The sequence below is a fragment of the Pangasianodon hypophthalmus genome, chromosome 29, assembly GCF_027358585.1.
Source record: "Pangasianodon hypophthalmus isolate fPanHyp1 chromosome 29, fPanHyp1.pri, whole genome shotgun sequence".
NCBI classification, from domain to species: domain Eukaryota; kingdom Metazoa; phylum Chordata; class Actinopteri; order Siluriformes; family Pangasiidae; genus Pangasianodon; species Pangasianodon hypophthalmus.
Genome location: NC_069738.1, coordinates 4,010,763 through 4,031,725, shown reverse-complemented (window position 1 = coordinate 4,031,725; position 20,963 = coordinate 4,010,763). Strand labels below are relative to the sequence as shown.

The window sequence follows — 20,963 nt, the reverse complement described above, 5'->3', positions numbered from 1 at the left end:
GCTTTTCAGCTTCCAGTCTGTACACATGTTCACAGGAAGAATTCATTCACTGTATGGCCAAAAGTATGTGCACCCCTGACCATCACACCTATATGTGCTTCTTCTCCAAACTCTTACCACAAAGTTGTAACTCTGTAGCATTAAAGTTTCCCTTCACTGGAACTAAGAGGCTCCATGAAGACATGGTGTGTGAAGGTTGGAGTGGAAGAACTCGAGTGTCCTGCACAGAGCCCTGACCTCAACCCCACTGAACACCTTTGGGATGAACTGGAACACCGACTGAACCCCAGACCTCCTCACCAACATCAGCGCCTGATCTCACTAATGCTCTTGTAGCTGAATGAATGAGTGACGAGTTAAAGAAGATATCGGCGTGTCTTAGTAAAGCTTCAGAAAACCGTGGAATCGATTCTGCGCGTCTCTGGAACTGTACTGAAGTGACGATGAGGATCATTCTTCTAAAAGTTATTCCTTCAATCATAATGGTGGTGGAGAGCGCTGTCTAAACCCGGCTTTATACTCTACAGTATTTGGACTGATTCTGGTGACCGTGTATCGCATGACGTAAAAGAATCCCCCGATCCTGAGTTGAGGGAATGTAACCTGAGCGCTGCTACGCCGCTCGTCTAAAATCCACCAATCGGAGGACGGCAAACTCTAAACAAAATATGTCTAAGCTATTAATCTATTGTTACCAGCACACAGGTCTGATGAGTGACACAGTGATTTAGTAAAGCTCTCACACATGCTCATGGAGAGAAAAATAATATCTGTATTACTTCTCTTCCTTTTAAACCTGTTTTCTCTAAGTGTAACATCGTTACTGTTTGCCTTTATGTGAACCTGTTTTCTGATTTCCGGGTCACGAGGAAACAACGGCGTAAGCATTTAATCACAGATCTAATCTCAGAGGATATTCATCACGTAATCCGACACAGAGAAAACCTGTTACCATCCTGTCGGTTATACAATGCGGAAAATCGGGAGCTCTTATAATAGAGCGCTTTTAAATAAACCGTGTCGCTCCGAAATCTCCCGGAGGTGTTCAGTCTCATGAGTGTGAAGGTCACAGCATCACTGATCATGATTTACGTCATTTTGTTTCTTATTAAAGTGTTCAGTGAGTCTCTCATGCCCTGTGGATGGATCTGTCTCTTCAGGATGAAACGTTTCATTGTAGGATAAAAGTGATCGGTTCCTTCTAATGGGACACGTGGACCGAAAAACATATCAGCAGGAATTAAATAAACGTCCCTCCTCACTCACACACAAACACACACACACACACACACACACACACAGAGCAATACAGTAAAGTTGTTTTTTTTAATTTGTCACCTGTTGTTAGTTTTAATAGTTACTTTGACGTATTCTACTCAGAATCGCATTCCTTGTCATTTGAAGGTTAGTCGTTCGATAGACGCGGTCTGTCGTCTTCATTGCTCCTTTAATTTCTCTCTAATTTGCTTAAGTTACGATACTATCTTCAGATGACATGATTGACACATGCCAAGACCATTCAGGGAGAAGAAACCCGCTGTCCCTTTGTGAAAAATTGTGTTTATCACCTCACGTCTGTGTATCTCTGAGCTGGAGCCGATGATGCCATATTCAAGGATCCGCTTTATCTCACGTTGCCTCGTAGCACTACCTCAGGTGCCTCTAACTAGAGTAAAAGGGGCTGATGGGACTTCAGCAGTTCATTAGTGTTCACTGTGTAAAGCTTGTGTTCACTGCTGATTTCTATTTCGAATAATAATAATAAGACGATTGCGTTTATTTGGGGCGTATCTCATCTTCTCTCCTCATTTTTTCATCTCCGCAGGTGAGAAAAGCTCCTGAAGGACTCACGCCGGCGCTGGACCCAAACGACCCGCTGGCTGATCAGGATCGAGAGAGACGAGAGGTCGAAGCTCTGGCCAGGAAGTTTGAGAGTAAATATGTAAGTTGAACTTTTTCTTCGAGGCAATGTGCTGAAGTCACGCAGACATGAATCGTAGAAAAAAAAAACAACAACAATATTAATGTGCAAAACCTCAGCACATGATTATATGTCAATATTTATCGCCTGTAATGTCATATAAGGTCTCAGAAATACTTCCTTCTGATTGGACAACAAGTGTGTGTTATTTTCTTACATTGGAAATTTCATTATAGTCCTTTTTTCTTTTTTAAATTCATGTTGGATTGTAACCATGACAACGATCATGAGTAACACTGTGTTCTTCAGCTCTGCGGAAGAGCGAATGTGTTGATGTTGGTCTTTAACTGATCGTTCGTTGTGTCGTGGACAGGGCGGCACCGGGAAGAAGAAAAAGAAGGATCGGATGCAGGATCTCATTGACATCGGATACGGCTACGACGAGACGGATCCGTTCATCGACAACTCTGAAGCTGTGAGAGTCGCTCTCTTTCTTTCTCTCTCTCGCTCCTAGTGCGCTGATATTAATTACAAAGTTTAAATTATTTTCCTCGTAAACAACAGTTATCGGGACGCATTTAGCTCCAAAATGAATACGATCTGATACTGAAATCATGATTCGTTACGTCACGATGTAGTGTTTCGGGAGAACAAACTAAATCTGGAGCAATCACAGAGATCCTGAAGTCAAATTAAAACCGCATAGCGACACACAGCTGATTATTCCGTTCGTACGAGAGAGTGATTTAGATTCTCCAGTCAGAAGTTTCACTTTTTCCCTTGTTAAATATAATATATTTTTTATAAACGCTCGCTATAGAAAAAAAATCGAAACACTGTGTTTTAAAATAAAGTGATGGATGTTTGTGAACTGGCCCATCGTTTATGATGTTATATATTTTTTTTTCCCTTGTTTCTTGTTTGACTCTCGGTGTGTGTTTCAGTACGACGAGCTGGTCCCTGCCTCCCTCACCACCAAGCTGGGAGGCTTCTACATCAACACGGGCACTTTGCAGTTCAGACCTGCGTCCGAGAGCGAGGACGAGGACAGGAGCAAGGACGGAAACCACTTCAAGGTTCGCACGGATCACACTGCCTCAGATATCACAGAAGCCGTGTTTCAAACTGTGTCCATCCATCGTGGTGCACTATTAATACTAAAGCTGCCAAAAATCAGCGTAAGGGGCGGAGTCACAGGACGCGTCCCGATGTACGGTTAACCTTCGTTTAGTGATTGGTTTGAAAGGCTAAGCAGTGGATACTTTTATCCTGGATAAACAGGGAATAAATCACTTTTATATGGAAATGCTGTTATAGGAAAATAATCATCGATAGGGTCCTGAAGTGTTTTATTGCTTTTACACCACAGACATTTGTTAATGATGATTTTATTTATTAATGAATGATGTAGTTCTTCTCATCAGTTTATAGTTTTATCAATTTATACAGATTCGAACAGATTCTTTTAAACGCGTTCTTTTGAATAGATTTTTGTCAATGATTAAAATTTTTTTATTCATTAAAGAATGACGTAGTTTTTAAATTTTTTAAATCCATTCGTTGTTACATTTAACGTTACGTTTCAGACATTAAGTGTTTTGCGTTGAGGTTTTCTTTCTGTTTTAAGGTGCGTCCTCATTTGTGCTTTCGTGTCCTATTTTGCCTCCAGAAGCTGAAGGACGGAGAGGAGCGAGTGATCAAGAGAAGAAAGAAGAAAGACGGCACTTTAGAGGAGAAGAAACCCAGAAAGAATCGAGTGTCAAAGCAGGGGTGAGTTTTTAGTCTGTATATCGACTTATAATGAAAAGGATGCAAGTGTATCGTGCAAGCGTCCATGCACATTCCTAATTATAGCCATCAGGCCACGGCCGCTCACAGCTGCTCTCGTTTCCTTACATGGACTCGGTGACCCTTTCTGCCATTTTGTTTGCGTCCCTCAGGGTGTCGGCTCTGAACCGACCCGAGAAGAAGAAGAGGAAGAAGCTGATGAAGGACTCTCTCTCGCTGGCGGCCATGATCCGTCGCTTCACACGTGAGAAAGAGGAGATGAGGAAGAAGAACCCCGCTTCTGCCGCCGTCACCGCGGCCCCCGGCACCGCCGCGGGCCTCAAACCCCCGAACGTCAACCGCACCGTCCTCAACTCGCACTCCGTCGCCCCCGGCAACGACCTCGCTGACCTCACCAACGATCCGGCCGTCATTCCGCTGCTGGGTTCGGCTAACGACGACATGCTGCAGGACCTGATGGACGAGCTGGACTTCTCGCTGCTGGATCCTCCCGAGCTGTCGAGCCTCGAGGGTCAGGGCGAGAACGGCAACGCCGCTGTGCAGAGAGCAGCAGCAGCAGCAGCAGCAGCAGCAGGAGCCTCAGCGGGACGCGTCCAGAGGACCGGTCTCATCCCCCCTCCTCCACTGCCCAGCGGCCTGCCCGCCCCCCTCGCCAAACGCATCGAGGACCTGCGAGCGGTGCGTACACACACACACACACACACACACACACACACACACACACACACACACACACACACACACAGCAATACAGTAAAGATTTTCCTTTAATTTGTCACCTGTTGTTATTTTGTCACACTGCTGTTTCACGTGTTCATTTCTCACATTTCTTTTATTTTATTAGTTTTTGCCTTTTTTTTTTCTTTCCTTTTCTAAAGATTTGTTTATTATTTTATTTATTGATTTTATTATTTGTCAGACTTTTACAATTTACTTAGCGAATATTTTTTTATTTTTTTTTAGTTTATTTACTAATGTTTTCAGTTTTAATTTATTTTTATTATTTGTTTTTATCTACATATTTATTTCTATTTATCTAAGCCTTTATTTATACAGTAAATAATTCACTTCTATATTTACATTTTTTCACATTTATTTATTTATTAATATTATTTATTTATGTGTTATCTAGCAGTTTTTTGGAAGGGTATCATCATTTTTTTTTTAATTTACTTGTAATGCAACTAGTCTGAAATGATTTCTATAGAAAATAGTTTCATATAATTCATTATTATTTATATTTACGTGTTATTTATTTTTCTTACGTTTTAAGGCACATTAAAGAAAAGAAGCAGTGTTTAGTGAGGTCACATTTAAACCAGAATAAAAGCACGTTATTTTTATTAGACCATATTAGCCTAATCTGTCTAATCTATCTAATCTGTTTACTGAGTGATGGACTAGATTTGAGGTGAGAATGATATGTATTTTAATGTGTCTGAACTCTAAACACCAGATACTACATCACACACACACACACACACACACACACACACACACACACACACACACACTTCTTCTCAGGTGTGTTAGAGTGAGAGAAAAAAAACACTGAACTGTTCTGTGCATCCAGGAGGCGGAGGAAGGAGGAGGACGGAGAGACGGCGAGAGTAAATAAAGTGTGAAGTGTAGAGAGGCGAGTGTGGTGGAGGGAGGGAGAGAGAGAGAGAGAGAGAGAAAGAGAGAGAGAGAGAGAGAGAGGGAGGGAGAGAGAGAGAGAGGGAGAGAGAGATACAGAACGAGTCAGAGAGAAAAGAGCCGGAAGATGTGGAAAGGAGAGAGGTAGAGAGAGAGGGTGAGAGAGAGGGTGAGAGAGAGAGGGTGAGAGAGAGAGAGTGAGAGAGAGAGAGTGAGAGAGAGAGTGAGAGAGAGAGAGTGAGAGAGAGAGAGTGAGAGAGAGAGAGTGAGAGAGAGAGAGTGAGAGAGAGAGAGTGAGTGAGAGAGAGAAGCAGTAGAGGAAAAAATGTGATGAGGTGGGTGAAGTATGATATGGTATTTCTCTCTCACACACACACACACACACACACACACACACACACACACACAGCTGCTCAGATGACTGAAGGCAGGTTTATTAAAGACGTCATGTGTGTTTTCATTAGAGCTGATCTCCAGACATGTATATCTGTGTTAGTGCTTAAGGTGTGCGTGTGTGTGCGCGTGTGTGTGTGCGTGCGTGTGTGCGTGCGTGTGTGTGTGCGTGTGTGTGTGCGCGTGCGCGTGCGCGTGCGCGTGCGTGTGCGCGTGCGTGTGCGCGTGTGTGTGTGCGTGTGTGTGTGTGTTTTACAGGCGTCTCGGCAGTTTGACATGGAGGGGAGGAAGAAGTTCTTCACGCTGGACATGAACAACATCCTGCTGGAGTGAGTTTGTGTTTGTTGTAAATCTCACACTGATCACATCCTGTCCCGCTCGCTCGCACAAAACATCGACTCTATTATATAATTTCCTCAAACACTCGGTGTCTCTTTAGAGATTTAATAACACCGTGTAGAGGAGCACAGATCGACTGATTCATATTCTTTTGAATGAATTTGAAGAGATTCATTTGAGCCGATTCTTTCAAACAGATTCATTCAAACAGATTGTTTTGTAACGGTTTGAACTGATTCTTTTGAATTGAATATTTTGAATGAATTTGAACAGATTCATTTTAGCAGATTTTTTTCGAACAGATTTTTTTTTTTCCAAATAGATTACCACAAATACAACAGTTGAACTCGCTGATCCGAGAGTAATGACGTAACTCGATCGCTGAATTTGAAGAGCTGGCTGAAACGGGTTCTGTCCTGTTCAGCACAAAATCCACCAAAAAAAACCTGAACTACTTCAGATCCCATAACTCATTGTGATGCTAACGCTAGGATAAGGGTTCTTGCTAAGCCAATGGGCTTTGACAAATCTAAAATAATCTACGTATAGTCACAGTTCACAGCCAGTGATTTTGTCGTTGAAGAATTAAAATTATTAATATTAAAAAAATGCACACCTTTCAGCCAATCAGATGTAAGAATTCTCTAATTTTAGCACGTTCTAGTTATCAGGATTATCAGTTATATATTTTAATTTACTCTTTCCCTGTCCTTTTCTCTCTCTCTCTCTCTCTCTCTCTCTCTGTGTGTGTGTGTGTTGTGTGTTGTGTGTGTGTGTGTGTGTGCTCTCGCAGCATTGAGCTGCAGGTGCAGGAGCAGCCGGTTGACGTGCGTGCGGCCGTGTACTCCCACCTGGAGGCCTTCGTGCCGTGTAATAAGGAGGCCCTGCTGAAGCGACTGAAGAAGCTCAGTCTGAACGTGCAGGACGACAGGCTGAGGAACCCGCTGCTCAAACTCAAGCTGGCCGTCTGCAGCGCCATGCCCGAGCAGATCGCCCGCTACAACATGGACTGTCTGGCCAAAGTGGCAAAGTAAGCACGCCCTTGGTTGATCACTTACTATCAGTGTGGATTGGAGTCTGACGTTTTATAACGACGTCATAAAGAAGAACCGTTCAGAGATAAATGAAGTGTGTGCGATTTCCAAAACCTTTCCTGTAAATATCTGTGATGTGGTTTAGGATATAGTGCGACTTCCTGTCATCTTTAAACATTTTTCTTGGTATCGATACTGTTACCAAGGTGAGTAATAATCACTCAAGGACGTAACAGAACATTTTATTTATCTCCATTTGTGTTTCTCCGGTTTAAACAGCGTTCATGAAAAGAGCACATGTGTGTGTATGTGTGTGTTCATGCACTTGGGCTACTTGGCTCCTTACTGTAACGTTAGCGAGTTGATTTTAAAGGAAGTACGTTAGCGAGCCGCATTCGTTAGCTTGCATCGAGTTCTTCTGTACAGCTCTAAGTAAAGTATGTTTTTGTTTTCGCTGAGTCAGAATCCCCTGCTGTCAATCACGATAGCGGCTGATCTTCAAGAACAACGTCCTGGTCAAGAGATGTTATTTAGCGTCATCAGAGACTTTTTTCCTGCTGTGTTTAAGATTTTTATCAGGTGACTTGTATTGCAGGAAGATGCTGTGGTGCCTCTTGATATTTTCACAGAGCGCTGTTTGCTTTGATCGTTAACTGTAAAATACGTTCAGACATACATGATACATGATCGTGTTGATATCGGAGGATTTTAGACTGATACCTGATATCAGTATCGATGCATCTTTAATTTCCATTTGTAGCCTCGTAACTCTAAAGTTAACTCTAAAGCTAAAGAAGCAAACTTCAGCTTCTGATCAACTACGTTTGAGGGAAAGATAACTTTCCTTTAAGGTAAAGAAGGTAAAGAAACTGTTCCTTTAACATTCTTGTTGTGTGTGTGTGTGTGTGTGTGTGTGAACTCCAGGCAGCAGTCGGAGGAGGGCGAGAAGAACGGCTCAGAGGAGGAGGACGAGGAGAGGCCGGGCAAACGGGTGATGGGACCTCGCAAGAAGTTTGTGTGGGACGATAAACTCAGGTAGAACCTCAGGTTTCGCTGATTCGTTATTGTCCTGAGAGACACGTGAATTGATGTGCTGTCATACTGTGTATCGCTCTCTAATTTTTTTCTTTCTAATATATATGTGTGTGTGTGTGTGTGTGTGTGTGTGTGTGTGTGTGTGTGTGTTAGGGCTCTGCTGTGTAATCTGGTCCGAGCGAAGCTAGGCTGTTATGAGGCTGAGGGTCAGAGCTCTCCCTCTCCTGAAGACTACCTCAAAGCCTTTATGGAGACCGAGGTGAAACCCCTCTGGCCCAAAGGCTGGATGCAGGCCAGGTGAGTGTGTGAGTGTGTGAGTGTGTGAGTGTGTGAGTGTGTGAGTGTGTGAGTGTGTGAGTGTGTGAGTGTGTGAGTGTGTGAGTGTGTGAGTGTGTGAGTGTGTGATTTTTATTTTTTTTTAATAACAGCTCTTCCATCACTGTCTGTTCCAGCCTCACGTTTCAGTGTACCTGTGCATATTTACATCATTACTGTGCCTGTGAGAGTGAGGTGTTGTGAAGCGCACTCACTTCCTGTTGTGTGGTGTTTTACAGGATGCTGATTAAAGAGAGCCGCATGGCCCACGGCCACCTCACAGGAAACACGTGAGTCGACTCTTTGATTTTCCTCAAATGTACTGATCTCGTGTGGTTTAAACAAAACAAAACAAAAAAAATGCAGTTTGTCTGCAGAGTTCAGCTCCAGCTTCTAACACATCTAGCACTAACTAATATTCCAGAAACCTTCTTGAGCAGGATTGAGCTTTGTGGAGCTTGCACTAAACTCCTAAACGTAGGAGATGCGTGTCTGTATAAACGTTACAACCACCTCCCCACCTCCCTCCTCCTTCATGACAATGTCCTTCATAACGAAGATCTCCTCCCTAACGACTTCCTCCTTCATAACAACGTCCTTCTAAATGAAGATCTCCTCCCTAACGACTTCCTCCTTCATAACAACGTCCTTCATAACGAAGATCTCCTCCCTAATGATCTCTGGCGATGTGTTACAGATAACGCTACACTTTAGTTCATTACACACTCATTTGAATGTTGCGTCTGCAAACCACATTATGGCTCACGTCCATTTCTTGGTGTTCAGACTGATGTGCTCTCGTGATAGCGTTCTGGGAATCCCTTCAGCTCTGAGACCACACTGTGTTAACACTTCTAGTATTTATTTATTTATTTTTTAAAGATTTTCTATCATTTGAGACAGAGGCTGTGAGTTTGAGCTGCTCATTCACACATTAGAAATGTGTATTTGGCTGCTAAATGGTGTGTGTTTGTGTGTATTTGTCTGTTTTGCAGAGTGAAGAAGACTCCCAAAGCTAAACCAAAAGTAAGCCCCACACACACACACACACACACACACACACACACGAGGGAATAAACAAAACTATTATTCTCTTCACTACAATACTCTCACACAGATTACAAAACTAGGTCAGTATGTATACGGTGTGTCGTTTGAAGAACAGCCTGATCATGCATTTGTGTTCAGAGGAAGCGAGGAAAAGCACGTCCTGGTTTTGCAGCGTGATGAGCATCCTTAAATCAACGAGGGCGGAGCTAGACATTATGTTAAAGCTCATCATTAAACCATCTGCCTTTTTTTTTTTTTTTATTTTTTAAATTTATTTAAATCACAATGTCTTGTTCACCTGCCAGTGTGTGCTCTTAATTCTTTCTTTAATCATTTTTTAAAGATGAAATTCTAGCAGGATTTTAAAGTGTGCAATCAGCTAAGCAACCACAAAACATCTCAGGTTGTCATCGACGATCATGTGACCTCGCAACTAGCTTTTTTTTTTTCTTCTTCTTCTTCATGTTTTTGTCTTGTTGTAGTGCTTGGACTGAAATATCAGTTTTACTTACACAACTTAAAAGCTAACGTAAAAGCTCCACTGATATTAAGTAGGTAGCCAGATTTGCTAGCTAATGTTAACTGGTAAATTCACTAGCATGGTATGTAATTAGCCTCGTGTTAGCAAAGTAATAAAATGTTTATTAATTTCTATTTCTCCTTCTCTCTCTAGTCTCAGGATGGCGTTTGGCTCCAGCAGTCGACCACGCCCACTGCCACGCCCTCTCCCCAGGTGCCCCTCCCTCAGCGGCCCCCCTCCCCCTCGGAGCCCATCTGCCTGTCGGACTCTCTGGATGAGGATTTGGGCGGAGCCCCGTCTCTGGACTCCATCTCGCATGCTCTGGCTCTGCTCAGCAGCGCCGCCAAGGGGTTAATCCAGTCCAACAGCCCGCCCTCCCCTGAGGCTGTTAAACCTGTTAACTCGGGCTCTACACTCGGCCCCGCCTCCTCCATCAGCTCCTCCACCCCTGTGCTTCCTAAAAAGAGCATCATCAATACCACTGCGTCTGCTTCTCCGGCCACTGGTGGCCCAATTTTTGTCTCCTCCACCTCCTCCTCTAGCTCTTCTCCCTCTCCAGCTATCTCTCGGCCTCCATCTGTGTCTGTTTCTCCCTCCATCCGGAGTGACGGAATAGGAGGAACAAAGGTTGGAGCGGTCGGTCTGACTCAGGTGCAGAGACACAGTCTGACGCCGCCGCAGCGACCCATCGCTACGACCATCGCTGCAGGCAACAGCAACAAGACGAGTGCAACATCTCCACCTAAACCGAGGCCGCCGCCCACTGCCTCGCCCCTTATCCCGCCTCACAAGAGCTTAAATTCTCCCATGGCCACACCCCCAGGCCACCACAAACCCGGCAATAATAGCAGTACCATCGGTCGAATCGGTGCGGGCAGCACGACGCCGTCATCTCAGTCTCACTCAACGGCACTGCCCATATCTTCCTCTTCGTTTTCTTCATCCGCTTCCTCTTCTTCTGCTTCCTCGCACCTCAACGCTAAAACGCAGCCCAAAATCTCCTCCTCCCCGTCTCCGTCTCCGTCTCAGCCCAAACCGCAGCCGCCACAGCATCAGCACCAACAGCCACAGCAGCAGTCGACGTTCGTCACGCCGATGCAGGCCACGCTCACCAAATCGCCCCACAGCTCCAACTCTCCCATCCTCAAGCTCACTCCGCGGGTGACGCCTGTCAGCTCCCCCTCACCCGCCCTCTCCAGGACGCCTACGTTACCCAGCATGCATCAGTTCTCTCCTAAAACCGCAGGCTTCCACACGGGGTTCTCGGGCGTCGGCGCCAGTTACAGCACTCCCGTGGGGCAGCAGAAGACTCCCTCTCAGGTGAACAGCAGCGTCCTAACAAGCACTTCCACCCCGATCACCAAGCACACCTCCCCCTCAGCCGGCTCGGCCAATCACGGGCCGCGGCAGAGGCCAGCAGGCGTGGCTAATCAGGGGGCAAAGCCACTGGTGACTGTTTCCTCAGCAACGGCTCCTCAGCTAGCACAGGTACAGGAGAGTGTCCATGAGTTTATTAAATTAAAATATTTGGAAATGTTTTGAAATCAAAACTAAATTAGGAGTTTAGGAATTATACTGTGTCTCTTTCACACATCTCGAGTTTCAAAAGAGTGTGTTGTGAATAAAGAAGAAAGCTGTGTAACTTAAGAAAGTTTACAGGAGCAGCACTTGGCAGCTTTGTTGTTCCGGTTCCTGATCGTGTTGCTGTGTTTCTCGGTGCGCAGGTGCCGTCGTCCAGCGCCAGTCTGCTGGGTCCCGGCGCTCCGAACCTCCCGCTGAACTTCGGAATGCTGGGAGGAATCACTCCCGTCTCCCTGCCCTTCGCCTTCCCCGGCCTGCTGAACCTGCCCACTGTGACAGGAACTAGCGCTGGAGCTAACACTGCTAACCAAAGCAGCTCAGGATACAGCCTACAGCCCAGTGAGCATCACACACACACACACACACACACACACACACACACACACACACACACTCTCACACACACACCAAACTACACAGCAGGGTTACTGTTGCAAAATTAAAGGTCAGGGAGGGGGAGGAAGCTCCCAGGCGATCATGGCCACATACACAAAAATCAAACGTATTAAAGAACACGGCTTCTCACTAGTCGAGGATTCTCCACGTCACAGAACTCCCAACGTTGCTTCATCTATCATTTTTTTAGATGTTTATGCATCTGCTTATTCATAAACACTGGTCCAGGTTTCAGAGCTCCGAGTATCAGACGAAACCTGGAGATCAGGAGTTCCTTTCACGATTAAAAACCGTAAAAAAGACGTCCCTTTTACCGTTTTCCTTCTCTCAGCTAACCATGAGCTTAAGATGGAAAATAATCCTAATGGAGCTCATTTGCATAAACAGATGAGTGTTATCGGTATTGAAATAGGAATTTTATAGAGTGCATCTCTGCAAAAAAAAAAAAAAAAAATCCCAATTCACCCCGCCTCCCCTTCCTGTTATACGTTTTTAACTTTATCCAACAGGAAGCAGTAACAGAAAAGCAAAGACTGATGCCAGCTGCTTTATTTATTTATTTATTTATTTATTTATTTATTGCCTCCTGAACAATCAGGTTGCATGTTAGACGACAAAGTGCCTATATTTCATTATCAATATTCCAGCGTTGCAGTGTAACTGAAAATTACAGCGTGTGTGTTTGGGGCGTTCACCGGTACGTGATGTGACGTCTTACTTTCACTGATTCTCTCCGTTTTCTGCCTGCTACATCAAAGACAAACAATCTCGTCAGTGCCAGTCTTTAATTCACCTGCATTACTGAGAATAATAAATCTCTCTAATCTAGAGAGCACGCTAGGATAGTTAGTTAGCCGATACGAGCTACGTTCACATTTACGGCGTTTGGCAGACGTCCTTCTCCCGAGCGACTTGCGTTTATCTCGTTTATACATCGGGGCAGTTGAGGGTTAAGGGTCTTGCTCAAGTGGCAGCTTGGTGGTGCTGGGGTTTGAGCTCCTGACTTTCTGATCACTAGTTCAACGTCTTAACCACTGAGTTAGCGCTCTGGACTGCGATCGTTCTGTAAAAAAGTGTGAAAGCAGCCCTAAAAGGCGAAGCGCCCGAGTTTCAACTCCATACACACATTTGTCTGAAGCGTGTGAATGGAGTTGAATAATGTCAGGATTGTTTTTATCTACACAAATCCACATGCAAATCTGTAAACTAGGACGCTTTGTGAGATACTGCGTGATCTCTGTGTCCTCGTCTTGTCTTTGCTCGTCTCTCCTGCTGATGTTGAATATTGTAGCGTTCTAGTTTTTGTTTTGTTTTGTTTCTATACGTTGTTATATTCATTTTGTTCCTTCGTTCTTCTTTGTGTTCATGTTCCATGTTTTCCCTGCTGAAATGTATCTCTTTCCTCTGTGTCCTGTCTCTTTTTCCTGTTTAACTGCTGTGTAAAACTGCTTCCTGTCGTCCTGCTCTTTCTTTCTCTCTCTCTCTCTCTCTCTCTCTCTGTCTGTCTGTCTGTCTGTTTCTCCGTCTGTCTCCTCAGATCTGTTAAAGGGTCTCATGTCAGGTGCTGCTCTGCCTCCGCACTTGCAGCTCGCTTTCTCAGGTAATCGCTCCCTCGTTCCCTCTCTCTCTCTCTCTCTCTCCCTCTCTCTCTCTCTCTCTCTCTCTCTCTCCCTGCTTGCCTGGTGGCTGTTGTGTGTTCGTCTGGTGGTGGTTGCATGTTTTCTAGTGTTGATCGTTGTTTCCTCTTTCTCTCTCTTCTCGGATGTGTGTTTTGTTTTGGGGATTGATCACCGTTTCCTGTTTCAGATGTCAATCAAAGCCAGAGCGGGGATCTAAAGAGGAAGCTGTGATGTCACTCGGATGACGCTGGACTGTGATGTCACACTGAAGCACCTCGTACGCATGGACTGCAGGCTTAACCAATAAGAAAGAACAGCTCTTTACCTTTTTTTTTTTTTTTTTTGCGGGGGGCGGGGGTTTGATTTATATTTTTTTTCTTTTCTTTTTTTTTTTTTTTTTTGGCAATTGACTATTCGGAATATAATTAATAATAACATCCCTGGCCTGGATGCTTTCTCTCCTTGTTTTGCTAATGTTTACACACACAGACCTTAATTGCTGTGGACAGGGAGGGGAAAGTGTTTACGTGTGTGTGGACGCATACACACACACACACACACACACACACACACACACACACACACACACACACACACACACATGCTCTGAGTGGAATATGAACGAATGAACAGAACGGACTGATGGGACGGATGGATGGATGGATGAATGGACGGATGAACTGATCCCTCTCTTTCTCAGGTGTAGGTCCATGTCTTTGGTGCTGTTCCAGGTGGAGTTGTTGTTGTTGTTGTTATTATAATTATTATTGCTGTTATTATTAAAAAAAACAAAACAAACAAAAAAAAAAAAACAAACCCACGGAACAAAGACGAGAGGAGTTTTATATCCGGGCGGAAGCAGGGAGCTGAAATTTGTATTGTACTTGAATTTTCAGAAGTTTGTCTACTTGAGCTGAACCTCCACACTAGCGAAATAAAAAGCAATAGTTAGTCCAGGAAAAAACACGGCTTTGCATGATGATCATTTTGTTTGTGTGTGTGTGTGTGTGTGTGTGTGTGTGTGTGTGTGTTTATTTGGGTTAATGGTGCATTATGACTCTGACTGATGGTGGTCTTGTGCACCAGCTCTGCATATAATTAGTGACTTCAACATCTACAAAGTCATTTCTACACAACAGGCTGGACAAAAAAAATATCTAGTGACATCAACAGTTACCAAAATGTGTTCATTTATCTGAAGGGTACATGATTGTCATCTTAGCAAATGAAAAGACCCTGTATGGCCAAAAGTATGTGCACCCCCTTAACGACTGAGTGCGGATGTTTCAGCACATGCAGTCTCCATAGACAGACATTGGCAGTAGAATAGGTGATACTGAAGAGCTCAGGAACTTTAAACGTGCCACTGTGACAGGATGCCGCCTTTACCACAAATCAGCGTGTGACATTTCTACACTGCTAACTCTGCCCTGGTCAACTGTAAGCACTGTTATTGGAGCAAGAACAGCTCAGCCACGAAGCAGTAGACCAGCTAAACTCACAGAAGCAGAAGTGGGATTGCTGAAGTGCACAGTGCATCAAAATCACCTATCCTCTGCTGCATCACTCACTACAGCATTCCAAACTGCATCTGGAAGCAACATCAGCACAAGAACTGTGCATTGGGACCTTCATGAAATGGGCTCTCAGGGCCGAGCAGCTGCACACAAGCCTAAGATCACCATGCACGATGTCCGTTGGAGCAGTGTAAAGCGCCGACACTGGACTCTGGAGTGGTGGAAACGTGTTGTCTGGAGTCTGAGGAGAACGCTACCTACTGGACTACAAAGTGCCAACGGTGAAGTGTGGTGGTCTGGGGCTGTTTCACAGGGTTGGGTTTCTTAGTTCCAGTGAAGGGGAATGTTTATGTACTTTGTTGCAACAATTTGGGGAAGGCTCTTTCCTGTTTCAGCATGACTGTACACAAAGCGAGCTCCATGAAGACATGGTGTGTGAAGGTTGGAGTGGAAGAACTCGAGTGTCCTGCACAGAGCCCTGACCTCAACCCCACTGAACACCTTTGGGATGAACTGGAACACCGACTGAACCCCAGACCTCCTCACCAACATCAGCGCCTGATCTCACTAATGCTCTTGTAGCTGAATGAACACAAATCCCCACAGCCACGCTCCAACATCTAGTGGAAAGCTTCCCAGAAGAGCGGAGCTTATTATAACAGCAAACACGGGGGGGAATAAATCTGGAATGAGATGCTCAACAAGCACATATGGGTGTGATGGTCAGGGGCACACAAACTTTTGGCCATGTAGTGCATATTAAATTTAACTCTTTTTTCCAGATTAAGGATCACAATAAAGCAAATATATAGTATAAACCAATTTAGGTTTAAACCTGTTTATAGACATCTGTTTTTGTTTTTTCTAATTTCAAGCTTTACATGTACTGTTTATAGTAAGAAGCAAAATGATCTGCCAATAGAATAAGAAAATCTTAAACTTGAAATGTGTAAAAGCACCTAAAAACAGGCTGGAAAATATATTTGATTTATAATAATCTCATTATGAGAATATACATTTGGAGATTATTATATTTTTATGTAAATTTAGGAATAATAGGTAGAAAAACCAGAAGGACAATTCTGTCTCACTGTACACAATGTACACCAGGGCTTCTCAAACTTTTTACACTTGGGGACCCCTTTAGCTCTTTTAAAAAAAAAAAAAAAAAAAAAAAAAAGAAAAAAATTCAATAGACCACTTCATACAGATTTATTTTACAAACAATTCAAAAATTTTTCTCAGGCACAGTACTTCAACGTGTACAATAATATTTTGTCTGTTTATTGGAGACGCCTTTTTCCCCTGAACTTTACACCCACAGAATCCATTTTATTAAAAAATGTTGGTGGGTTACAGATTACAGTAATAAACAAGAATAATAAAGAAGAATGAATGAAATTCACAGACCCCCTGCCTATACTTCATGGAGCCCTGGAGCCCACTCTGAGAAGCACAGATGTAAACAATGTTGCTGAAAACGCAAGAGAGAGCTGCGCTATTTAAAAAAACACGGCACGTAGCCTGTTATAGCCCAAGATCACTGTAGAAGATTGGAGATTATTTAGATTGGAAATTCATTTATGGGTGGGATTAGAACTTATCAGGATGTACGGTCGACACCCCTGGTCTACGTGAACCTTGCTACAATTTCTCCAAGGTTGATGTAAAGTGGGCGGGGCTTATCAGGCTGATTTTCAGTCTCTGCGATTCTGACCGAGTGAAAATCACAACAATCCTGATAGTCACCACTTGGATTATGCTTGGCCTGTTACTGTTTTGACACTAAATTAAATTAGCTCCTCACAACAAGCTGTAATTGAATTAGCTTGTACCTACATACTGAAAAGGTTTAAACAACCAAAAACGGTACATAATTAATCACAAGGAAAATGAATTCATTCATCATGAGTAAGCACTTTATCCTGGTCAGGGTCATCATGTCCCGCTAACACCGGAGGCTGTGGTGATCATAGAAGCTGTAAAGATCAGCACAGCACAGACTGGTGTCTTTATTTGCCCTCAATGGTTTTGATTCCAGTCTCCAACACACAAAAAATATTATCCATAAAAGGATAATAGCTCAGGTTTATAAAAAAAAATAATAATAATCTACCAGTCTCCAATCTGACATCCTTATATTACCAATATAAATCATAATTAATCTTTACAATGCTGAAATTCCTGTACACACACCTCTGATACATAACACACACCAGTCAGATTTGTTTCTGTGTTGTCAAAGGGAGGGGCCAGTAGGGGACAAGTAACTCTATAAAGCACCGGGGGGAGAGTCAGGTGTCTGAAACAAAACGTTTAATTTGCTGCTTCAAACTGTCAAAAATCTGCACATAATTAGTAACATGTAAATCAACGACCGTATAAACGATTCCCAAACTTCACAGAGTGGTGTATGTGTGACTTGTATACTGATTCCTTATGACTGAAAATGATTCGATGAATCACTTTCATTAACTGGATCAATTGTGTAAATTAGCACCATGAGGAACACAAAAGAGAAAATTCCGACTGGCCACTACTCTATTCATAGCTTAGCATTTTAATTTTTTTAAACCACTGATTTCAGGTGATATAGATTACCAAGAAACAAACAAAACAAAAATTATACAAAAAGACAAAAAAGGTGTGACATCAGTCCAGATACTTCAACACAACACAGAGTATCTCTCTCTCTCTCTCTCTAACATCAACACTGATGGTGATGATGAAGATGATGCTCATAATGATGCGTTTAAAAAGCATCTGGATCACCTGACACACACTGCACAGGGTGGAGACGCTAAAACTGGAAACCTATAAACAAAAGAGGAAAAGGACAGAAAGTAGGAGAGGATAGAAGAGAAGCGCAGGGCGTGACTGATCCTGGGCTGCGAGAGTGTGAGTGTGTGAGTGTGTGTGTGTGTGTCGGGTCGGATGCCACGTCGCACGCCGCTCAGCCACAGTCTATTTGACCAGAGGTCTGGTTTTGTCGTCATCTCCACACTGGTGAGCTTTGTACTTTTTTACCTCGGCCATGTACTTAGACCAGGCGTCTCCTTTACCCGTCTCAGCCTACACACACACACACACACACACACACACACACACAAACAAATCGAGTGTGTTAGGACATGTGGCATTAATTCATACAAATATCTGAACAAAACAGAGATTTAAGTGCAGCTTGTTTTCAGGGTTATTAAAAGATTAACACGATGGATGAACACGAAAGACCTGGAAATGTAAGAGAGTCTCAACACAAAACAAGTTGTTGGAAACTTTTTTTTCCTCGACACATCCACACACACTCATCCCTGTTTTGATGGAACACACCATATCTAAAGTGCTGATGAAATAACCTGAGGGTCGTGATTTGAATTCTGATGCAAACACATTTCCTTCTGAAACAGGAAGTCAGGACGTGAGTGCTTCCATATTGGAGAATCAATATCGGGTTTTTTTCCCCCTATTTTCTAATAAACAAGGTGTTCTATAACTTTTTGACCCCGAATGACCTCAGATGGATGTAACATAATTTGTCCTTTATGTTTGGCATTAGAGCTACGTACTCTTGTAAATCCATATTCGATAAACGTTTTGGCGTATTTTCGTTCCACTGAGTCAGACGCTGCTTTCGAGTCCTGTCGGAAATATTGTGAGCACTCAAACGCCACCACAATGTCCTCAGTGGTAAACTCTCTGTATTTACTCTGGTGAACTCTTCTCTTGTTTGTTGACTTTGACACAGATAGGCCTACCTCTTTGAGGATGTTCTTCATCTGGACAGCTGTTGTGAACAGGTTTTTCTTCACCAGGGAAAGAATTTATCATCCACCACAGTTTTTCCCCCCATGAGCTTCCAGGCCTTTTGGTGTTTCTGAGCTCACCAGTGCCTTCTTTCTTTTTAAAAATGTACCAAATAGTTGATTTTTCCACGCCTAATGTTTTTGCTATCTCTCTGTTGGGTTTGTTTTAAAATAATGTCCAAATATTTATTTACGGACCAGACTGTACATTTCTAAGTACACTACATGCTCCAGGTCCTCCTGAGTGTGTACAGCAGCAAACATTTATGCCAACACAAAGTGCTTTACTTGATACCAAAGCAAACATCTCTCTCTCTCTCTCTCTCTCTCTCTCTCTCACACACACACACACACTAAATGACATTATGGTGTATTTGTTAAAGGTATCGTGTTGAAGGTATGTTAAAGAAAAACTCCACCCTGAAACACAGTAAATGTTTACACAGAAATATCTGTGACGTGTTCAGTTCAGGATGAACTTTTTCCTCTTTAAAGATGATGAGATTTTAGTGAAACCCTCATCTGACTCACCTCCGAGTCGAGTTTCTGCTTCTTGGCCACCACTCCAGTCTTGAGTGCCAGCTTGGCGCCGCCTCTGCGCTTGCCCACCTGGGTTGGGGGGAGAAGACTGAAACCGTTACACGGGCCGACCCGGACACGCCTGCCCTTCACTCAGGACAGCAAGGACAAAGCAGCATACAGTAGGCGCCATTCACCCGCCCCTCAACAGACCGTCTCAATAACACCATCTTCATGGTAGCAGGGCTCATGGAACTTAACATCATCATCATCACACATATCAAGCTCAAGAGGTCTATCACACTGCCTGAGCTGAACCTGGAGGAAAGCTTTCTAACAGCTCTCCATCTCCAAAACTCTACAATCAGATAAAGGATAATGTTGTGTCTCATCTTTACACATCATCTAGCACTACTGAGTGAGGTTTAACAAGCTGGTATCATCTCAAAAGCTGCCATGATAAGGTGTGTAAGTGATTTAGATGATTCATGACACTCTCTAGCTATGACACACTGATCTGATCTGGCTCTTGAGTGTGTGTGTCTAAGTGAGACACACTGCTATAAACCCCCTTACAAAGCTGGCCACGCTAACGGGCTTCTTGTCCTCAGTCGCCTGCCCGTTTCCCGCGTCCTCCAGCTCCTTTCTCCGCCGCTCCTCCTCCATCTTCTTCTTGAAAAGCTCCATGAAGCTGCCGTCGTTGGCGAAGGCGTTTCCTCCGGCGGCGGCGGCGGCGCTGCTGCTGCCCGCTTTGGGCGCTCCGGAGCCGGGGCTGGCGGGGGAAGAGGGCCCGCTGCTCGACTCACTGCCACTGCTGCTGCTACTGCTGCTACTGCTGCTGCTCTCCCTGCTCCTTCCTTTCTCCTCCATGCTGCAGTATTTACTCTCGGTCACGGATATTCTACTTTCCCAAACCGTCTTCACTAGCCGCTTATCTCTTTAATGTCTTTAACAGGTTTAACAAACACACGACGAAGAAGAAGGCGTCAAAAAAAAAATGTTCAAAAATCCCGAACCGCATTCAGTTTTCACAAAACTCGACTCCCTTTACCTCTCAAACGACAAAACTACACTGAAACACAACTTAACTGCGAGTTTACTCACGCGACATTTTAAATTCTACACGGAAATTTCCAGACAACTTTATTTTCGTTTTATTGTCGCCCAGCCGCCATTTTGGATTCCTCTTTCTTCTTCTTCGTCGACTCTTTCTGCCTGTTGTTCATTCAGACGCGCCTCAGCGCCACCAACAGGACATGAAGGTACACTGCAGTGGAGTCTGAGCACACCCATCTGCTGTGTATATAATTATGTATAGAAAAATGTTACAGAATATATTAGTGTTCTTTTTGCAAAGTGAATACACACAAGCGCTGTAATGCTTTTTAGTTCTTCATAGTGAAGGGAGTTTAGTTAAACTTGGCAAGAAGTGATGTCCAAAGTGGATCTCCAGCACTCTAACGTTTCACTACTGAGCTGAAAAATCGGCTCC

The 20,963-nt window shown here is 43.8% G+C and overlaps 2 protein-coding genes across 4 annotated transcripts in view; one reads left to right on the top strand and one right to left on the bottom strand.

The window, feature by feature from the left end:
* The window catches only part of ubn2b (ubinuclein 2b), a 16,508-nt gene extending 1,915 nt beyond the window's left edge, over window positions 1–14,593 (top strand). Inside the window, exons 2-16 of one of the 3 annotated variants that reach the window (XM_034301666.2) lie at window positions 1,826–1,942; window positions 2,295–2,396; window positions 2,866–2,997; window positions 3,594–3,691; window positions 3,862–4,387; window positions 5,999–6,069; window positions 6,873–7,109; window positions 8,038–8,148; window positions 8,302–8,445; window positions 8,703–8,753; window positions 9,459–9,489; window positions 10,187–11,521; window positions 11,758–11,953; window positions 13,548–13,610; window positions 13,817–14,593. In XM_034301666.2, coding sequence (XP_034157557.1) covers window positions 1,826–1,942; window positions 2,295–2,396; window positions 2,866–2,997; window positions 3,594–3,691; window positions 3,862–4,387; window positions 5,999–6,069; window positions 6,873–7,109; window positions 8,038–8,148; window positions 8,302–8,445; window positions 8,703–8,753; window positions 9,459–9,489; window positions 10,187–11,521; window positions 11,758–11,953; window positions 13,548–13,610; window positions 13,817–13,860 — 3,258 coding nt within the window. In that variant the 3' untranslated portion in view covers window positions 13,861–14,593. Of the gene's footprint in view, window positions 1–1,825; window positions 1,943–2,294; window positions 2,397–2,865; window positions 2,998–3,590; window positions 3,692–3,861; window positions 4,388–5,998; window positions 6,070–6,872; window positions 7,110–8,037; window positions 8,149–8,301; window positions 8,446–8,702; window positions 8,754–9,458; window positions 9,490–10,186; window positions 11,522–11,757; window positions 11,954–13,547; window positions 13,611–13,816 lie in introns of all 3 variants that reach the window. The other 2 variants (XM_034301665.2, XM_034301667.2) reach the window with 2 other exon arrangements.
* Window positions 14,594–16,339: 1,746 nt separating this feature from the next.
* On the bottom strand, window positions 16,340–20,699 carry trir (telomerase RNA component interacting RNase). Its single transcript, XM_026927632.3, has 3 exons — window positions 20,048–20,699; window positions 19,484–19,561; window positions 16,340–18,218 (listed from the first exon to the last, which is right to left on the bottom strand). The coding sequence occupies exons 1-3, from the start codon at window positions 20,339–20,341 to the stop codon at window positions 18,111–18,113; spliced, it is 480 nt and encodes a 159-aa protein (XP_026783433.3). The 5' UTR covers window positions 20,342–20,699; the 3' UTR covers window positions 16,340–18,110.
* Between the last annotated feature and the right edge of the window lie 264 nt (window positions 20,700–20,963).